Here is an 8159-nt window from a genome sequence, read left to right on the forward strand (position 1 = left end):
CCGCTATCTCAGTGAACATAGACACATCTTAAAACTTGAGCTTTTTGCTTGTCCGTTTGTATCCTCAGCCACTTCTCCTCACTCCACTTTTTCTCAGTGGACATTACTGGAGTGGGAAAAGAAAAAGGGTTTCATTTTTGTAGGAAACATTTCAACTTAAAACACACCAAATGCGGTGATACCACTGGCTGGTCCCAGGGAAGAAGGTATGTTCAGGTAAATATGGAAATGGGGGGAGGAAAAGAGGGGGCACAAGAAACATATACTGTGAAATAAGTTATAATTTTCAAAAGAATTCCACAACTACTTCATATGGTAGGAAACACTTTGTAGCAATATGAAAATGCCCCAGGTTTGAAATTCACAGAATCACAGAATGTTGGGGATTGGAAGGGACCTCGAAAGATCGTCTAGTCCAATCCCCCTGCCAGAGCAGGAAACTAAACGAAATTACACAGGAAGGCGTCCAGGCGGGTCTTGAATGTCTCCAGAGAAGGAGACTCCACAACCTCCCTGGGCAGCCTGTTCCAGGGCTCTGTCACCCTCACTGTAAAGTAGTTTTTTCTCAAGTTTAAGCAGAACCTCCTGTGTTCCAGCTTACACCCATTGCTCCTTGTCCTATCGTTGGGCATCACTGAGAAGAGCCTGGCTCCATCCTAATGACATTTGCCCTTAACATAGTTGTAAACATTAATTAGGTCTCCCCTCAGTCTCCTCTTTTCCAAGCTAAAGAACCCCAGCTCCCTCAGCCTTTCCTCATAAGGGAGATGCTCCACTCCCTAATTCCATGTATGTCTCCATACTAACTGCTTTATAGTGCAAGATCTGTGTAGTGAAATGAAACCTGTGTTATTAAGATTTAAAAAAAAAAGTGAAGCAGTGCCTTTCAATGAATATTTACTGCCTATCTGATTCCTTAGGTCAGATACAGGGATCATAATGTCTAGGGTATAAGGTAGGACCTAACATGCATCAAAACTTCTCTTCCAGGAAAAAAAAAAAAAAAAAATCATTGTTGAAGTGTGTGATGTTAGATTGAACAGTGAAGAATGTATCAATGAGCTGATTCACTGCTTGCAGAATTCGGAGTCAAAAGCCCTGTATTTTGCTAAAGTATCTTCAAAACAGTCGAGACTATTTTAACCAGTTAATATAGTTCACAATGCATCCTCAGAGTGCACAGAAAACAAAAAATCCCAAGGAAGGATCTGAATGTCAAGTAGTACTTCTTTCAGTTTACTGACTACATCAATCCTTAGGTCAGGCTGGTGCCCTACATTTGAGCAAGACTGAATAGTGATATAACAACACCTTGTTGCTATTGCCATCGATAACTGAGTGTTCATCACAATTTATTTCAATATAGCAATGCTCAGGCCCTCCAGTGATAAGGGACCTTCTTGTGCCAAGCACTGCAAAAAGCAAACAAAAAAGTGACTATGACTGCAAGCAGATAGTGTAATTGAAGGTAACCTCCTGTCAGGTATTTTCTGTACTGCTGCACAATTGCTTGTTACAGACTGACCATTCAAATGACAATGCTATTAAAATCAAGGAAGGGGGATATTGCTGGTTAAGGATATACAGAAATGGTTCTAAAACTTTTGTGTAAATTTCTACTTCCTATAGTTGAAGTGTGGTGTATGAAGATGAAATGATTTAAAACAATTACTGAGATGTAGTAAGAAATAACCAGCAAAGAAAGAATGAGAAAAGCAGGGCACTCAACGCAAACAGTAGTTTTTGCTACACTAATGAACCTAGTTTCATTTTCTTTAGCATCCCAAACTTTTGTATTATTTCCTTAAAAAAGTAAAGAAAGTTCTCAGTCTTGCTCGGAAGATGAATGTTGTGGATCACAGATATGAGAACCTGAAATTTTTGCTGGATTAAATCATATGATAGAGAAACTTTGAGTTCTCTGAGATGGACATCCAGAAACTGGTATGTGAAACTCTGAACTACTGCAATCCAATGAGGAGCAGTCCAATGAGCACTAATAACAGATGGGACATTATTTTGCCTAACTGTACATCACCTCATGCACTTAAATCTTGCTGTTTATATAGCAAGCAAAGAAGGTTCCTCTCATTCATTTTATTAATGGATGTAGCTGTTTTTATGGAAAACATTGCCTTTAGTTCAATGAAGAAAATAAAGCTTTGGGGAGGGAGTATCAGCTTGCAAGAATGGACTGAAAGACTCTCCCCTACTAAGTTTGCACTGCTTTGGCTTTTATATTTTAAGATTATGGGGAAGATGCAAACAAGCAGCTTTTCAGTATGTCTTACAGTTTAGAATATTTTATTTGGAGATGATCTATACTTTGCAATAGTTGAAACAGTTTTAGAAATTATGAATTGTACTTAACAGGCTTAATACAGCCATGTAAGCACAATGATGAAAATTTGTATTTCAGACAGTGAAATTAATTAAGGGCAAGAGTCGGGAAAAAGATTTCTGAAGTCTTAGTTCCGAGAACTCAGCTTGAGTCATAGGGAGAGCTCTGATTTTGAGTGTTAGGTACATTCCCCATGAAAAATCAGGTTCTGTGAAGGTGTCTCAAGGTGTACTGAAATGCTGCTCTTCAAAATGTTCACTAGGTGTCCTGAAGTAACAAGGAACGAAGGATGAAATATACTGGAGCCGGCCTAGATTTCATTAAATTTCTGTGGGACTTAGGAATAACTAGTAGGCCACATTAAATCCCAGTGGTCCCAGTTAGGACCCATAATAATTTTTATATTGTGGGATAATTCATATGACTTTTATAGCCTCACAACTTGGGATCCAGAAAAAGTACTTTTTAGGTACCCAGGTATATTGGTTTGCTTCATTTCAGAAATCAAAGTTTTAGCTGTTACCATTTGATATTACAGATATTTGTTTAATACAGATGAATGCAAACTACAATTGCAAAAAACTAAGAGATGTTCTTTGAATCTAAAGCCTTCCTACATTAAGGAGATTTGCAACAATTCATATTAGACTTGCTCAGACACTTTTAAGATAGTACTTTAAATACTAGAAACTGAGCTATGTTAGGGCTCCAGAAATTCCTAAGAATATGCAATGTTTTTGCAGCTGTTTCTTTAATACAGAGAAGGTTACAGTACTCTAAGAGTTTTCTTATTCTGATTCATGACAAAACTAATTTATTTTGATTGAAGCAGGAACAGGTTGCAGTTTAAAGGACCAATCTTGCATTTATTCAAAGGTGCATTTTACTTACTTGAACCATTGTGACAATAACCATGTACAAGTAGTTCCAAGACTGGGTCCACTCAAACTGAAGTGTTTCTCCATTCAGGAAATATTTTTAAGTGATGCCATTGATAACCTGGAACCCAAAAAACATCCAAGCCAATGAACACAGAGTCTCTGGCTCTGACCTCTGGGCACTTGTGTGCTTTACTATCTTCCTACTGCTTGGATGGTGCTTGTAAACCTTAAGTAAGGATTCACCTTTCAATGCAAACACAGATTGAAGAATTATTCCTTCTCACTTTTCATCTTAGGAAGCTTCACTGAGTAATTACCTCTTTCAAACACTAAAGTATACTTTTGTTGTCATTTTAAGATAGCTTGTAAAAAAGCAGATACGTGAAGCGGACCTAATACCTGCCATAGGAAACACAGCCATGACAATCCTTATGCCTGTAGATCTGTTACTGATAATTCCTCTTACAATACTGTTTGTTCAGAAATGGTGAAAAAATCATTTAAATTATTGTAATAATAAAAATCTATTTTTGTAAAGATATGTTTCTTTTTTTTTAAAAAAAACAAGACTTCCGAAGTGAAGAGCTTTATATGCTGCAACATTAGCAGAACAGAGGAAATAGCTGCCTCAGATAAAATGCTGTATTTCTATGCATCCTAGCTTATCTATCAATATATTAGAACTTGTCAAACACTATCAAAATACTTATCAAGTTTCAAAATACACTTCAAGTTTCCAAATGTCAGCTTGGTTCTGTTCTTTTCTAGCTGCTCCTGAGGTCATGACCATTTTTTACTGCTTTCATGATCTGTAATAGATAAAAGCTTATGTTACTAAAATAAATTACAGAACTTTGCATTAAAACTTTCCTCTTAGATCCAGGTATCACCAGCATGCCCTAGCCCAGCCAGAAGGAGCACTCATGAAACCAGAGTAACCTATCATTTCACATAACTAAGGGTATCAGAATTTGGGCATCTATGAAAAAACACCATATTTAAGTGGAAATAAAATTTTACCCTACCAATTTATAAAATGAATAAAGAAAGTCAAGTAGCTACTTTTATGGTAAATCACAGAGCAATCTGGTCTGGCGATAGGAAAAAAAAATTCCAGGACTATTTCCTAGTTATTGTTTTCTAAATATGAGGTATGCTTCTCAAAATTCAGAAAGGTCTTCCTTCTTTCTGCCCTACACTAGATTTCTCCACCTGATGTGCAAATTCAGCCAAACAATCCTGTAGAACAGACTCCCTTCCTGAAAATACAGTTGTTAATTCCAACTGTTGCCTTCAATCTACTCTGTTTTTCAGCAGTGCCTATCTTACATATTCAAGCTAAACACATAATTTAAAAGTCTAGGTCTATGTTATAAATCCTTCCTGATACAGTACTTCAAAGAATCACAATCCTAAATAACATTTTCATACCAACATAAGGAGACTTTGGCCTTATTGGAGGGAAAAGATAGACATGTATAAAAGGTATAGTGTAAGTTGTTTTATGCTAAATGAACAGGAGATAAACCCACAGTCAACCCATGCCAAAGTTATAGCTGGAAAAACATCAGGACACACTTGAATCAGGTCTCAGAGGTATTTCAAAGGGCACTAGCTACCACGACTTAAAAACAAAGATCAATTTTTTCTGCCTTTGTTCACCCCATACATGGTATATAAACTAATCTGCACAGTTCAGATGTAGCCTTCTGAACTCTTGCAACCAAAACTATCTGTATATTCAGAGGCAAGACAGGCAGCTAACATCTTGAACCTCCCTGTGGGAGCAGGTTTTACTACTAGAGTGAACACTTGACATAGGAGCACTTCAGCCATTAAAAGAATCTTCACACTCTACTTTATAGCACAGGCAACATTTTTCTGATAAACATTTAGGAAGAAAATATGCCTTCTGTCTGTTAATGGAAACTGCTTCAGTGTCTTTTCCTACTATATCACCATTAAAAACCTTCTGTGCTAGAGAGGAAGAAAGATGGGCTGATCGAAAGGCAACAGAAGTTCTGGATTCCTCCTCCTCACACTGTTATTTTTAAGTTGCCCTGGAAGCTGCAGGTACCACAGAGACAAAACCTTTCTTTTTTTTCCTCCACAGGGAATAATAGTTGAAAAATTATGCAAATTCTCCAGGTAGCTAAGGCAATCCCGAGTAAATGAAATTATTCCTTTGGATGTTTAAGGAAACTTAGCCTAAATCTTACTTGTGGAGAAGGGAAAAGTAGTATGGGAAATAGCTGCATGTATCAGTTTTACACATTTAAAATACAGTATGGCTAAGAAAAACTGTAGCTTTCACCTACCTATGTAAGTCTGAGATGTTTTCACGTTTAGAGATGCTCCCCTCATCACAGAAGGGATGGAGAGGGGATTGCTGAGTGCTGGTCACAGACAGCAAGACTTGAGATCCTTTTCCAGGGCTCAGCCTGAGCCAGTTCTTGAGAGCTGAACAAAACCTGGAGCAGCTGGGATGGAGAGAGGGAGCACAAGCTGTGAAGAACAGCTCAGGGATGCAAGTGGAGAGCTGGAAGACCTGATACTTTCTCAACTACCTGTCTTAGAGTTGCGGTGGGTAAAGCCTTAAATGTAACCCACGTGTGGCTCTGGGATAGGTTTGAAGGTAGGTAACTGAATGCAGCAGAACATGCAGAAAGAGTTGAAGGAAGGCTTGTGGGTGTGAGCTGGGTCTAGTCAGGAAAAAGCCATGAATGCTTCCACAGGAAGCTCCTGAGAGGCAGTCACAGTGCCTACAAACCTCCCTGGTAACATCAGATCGGCTAAGTGCAAGACTGTGCTGGGGCTCTGGGGCGGAGAGGCTTTATGTTCTGCAAAATTAAGAGAGACAAAGCTGATTCCATCCAAGGCCCTGAAAGTGGGAATTTGACGTATTCAGCTTGAACAATACCCACACTCAGAGACAAATTCCTCTTCCTCCCTCCCTGCCCCTCCCTTCAAGTTTATAGTATTATTAGCAGTTAGGCAGAGGACCCAAGATGCCGCTAGGATACAAGTCACCTTGGACACTGCTGATGTCTGGATGTAACTCTGCCCTGGCACAGCTTCTCTCCTGCAATAATCCCATGGCATCTGCTTCATTTGCTCCTGGAACTGAGACACTAAGTAACAATGCAACACAGATATGACAGTTCCCATAAAAGTTGTGTGGAATACATCACTCAGCACAACAAGAAAACTTTTCCTATGTAGGGTTAAAAAACACAATCTTTTTTTCATTATATTTTATGAAAGCAAAATAGGAACCCCCACTTTCAAAAATGGCTAAAGGAATTTATTCTGATCTATGAACAATCTTTTCTATTTAAAAGTCCACGCAGACAATACTACTTTGACACATGCAAGGCTTGTGAATTTATAGCATTACTTAACAGCATGGAATACTTAAGTGATCAAAAAATCTTATGTGTTTCAGGTGTGCCAGAAAGGAAGTTAACTTACTGACACCTAAGACAATTCCCTTAATTTTATTCTATTTTTCCCTCTCTCGTATCATCAAAATAATGTTCAATTAGATTGTGCTTTTAATTAAAATATACACTGCCTACCACTTACTTTCTATTCATATCGAACAGGATAATATTGAGGTTCTCTACAGATTAAGAAAGCTTGAAAACACTGTTTTGGCTCTCTTCCACTCATTTTACAGGTTAGTGGCCATCTATCTTCTGTCAAAGAATTCTCTTTTCTCCTCCCTGAGAGAATTACACCACCACCACCACCACAACCCTTGAAGTTTCTCACTGTATAAAAACAAAATAGGCCACTTAAAATTTTAACTTTAAATATAATATGTTGTTTAACAGTGAATTTTTAAAATTCTTTAAAAGAAAATACATTTTTTTTTACTAAGGAACTGTATAATTTGGGATAAACTTCATTAACTCTTCACAATATAGACAACTTTGAACAGGTAAACATTGCACGTAGTGGAAAATGGAGTGAAAGAAAAGCAGCAATGATTTCCCAGATTAATAAGTCTTTTATTAATAACGTTTAAGAATGACAGTTTCAGTAAATTCAATTTATTGTCCACATAAATCTGGTTTTTTATACTTCAAAATACCAAACTTTTACAATTTCAAGTTTCCGTGCTTTGAGCTAAAAACCAGGAGTATATAATAGTGAATTCCTCCAACATATTCCACTTCTAGATTTGCAAAGTCAGAAGGAATACTAGGATTATCAAAGTTTGACCTCCTGTATAACTTAAGTTTTGGACTTCCCTGGATTAACATAACCAACGAAATTAGCAAGCAGCCACGCTACTTCTTGAGTTTCTTTTGAGCAGCTTTCTTCTTGACCATTTGTAACCTTTTCATAGCATTGAGCTGAGATTCCTGCGAAGTCGGGCCTTTGAGGGAGGTTGACTGATTACCGGTATCGGCTGCGGTTTTGCTTGCGCTGCCCCCGCTGTTACCCGCAATCCCACTGTTGCCATTCCCACTGCTCACCTGGCTGCTGGTGCTCGGCGCGGTGCTGCTGGGACTAGGAAGACCTACTTTGCTGACATTGTCACTGCTCACCGAACGGCTAAGAGTGGTTTTCCCCAGTGTCAGAGGTGGAGGAGGTTTCAGTTGGACAGGGTTTGTGCTGTTGTTGGCAGAAGCTATTTTTGACCCTAGTCCTGTTTTGGAAGTTGCCAATCCTGACAAACCCACAGGTTTCTGATTATTTGAAGAAGCTGCAGGTTTCCCACCGGTGCTCTGTGTTGCTGATCCCAGTTTGGCAGTTGATGGATTGGCAGAGGAGGTTTTGGCTGCAAAAGCAGCCCATCCTGTAAGGCCACTGGTTGCTGAAGAGGAAACATTTGTACTGGCCGAGTTCCCCGAAACTGCTGCTGAGGTCTAAAATAAAGAAAGCATTCTTATTATAGTAGCACCTATTTGTGTAGCACATAACAGCAG

General features: G+C 38.6%; 1 protein-coding gene across 1 annotated transcript in view; it reads right to left on the bottom strand.

Annotated features, from left to right (window-relative positions):
- Nucleotides 1-7492: 7492 nt before the first annotated feature.
- INTS12 (integrator complex subunit 12) overlaps nt 7493-8159 on the bottom strand; it is a 12746-nt gene continuing 12079 nt past the window's right edge. Inside the window, exon 7 of the mRNA XM_010165042.2 lies at nt 7493-8099. Within this exon, the coding sequence (XP_010163344.1) occupies nt 7518-8099 (582 nt within the window). The 3' untranslated portion in view covers nt 7493-7517. The remainder of the gene's footprint in view (nt 8100-8159) is intronic.

The sequence above is a fragment of the Antrostomus carolinensis genome, unplaced genomic scaffold (assembly GCF_000700745.2).
Source record: "Antrostomus carolinensis isolate BGI_N321 unplaced genomic scaffold, ASM70074v2 scaffold22413, whole genome shotgun sequence".
NCBI lineage: Eukaryota > Metazoa > Chordata > Aves > Caprimulgiformes > Caprimulgidae > Antrostomus > Antrostomus carolinensis.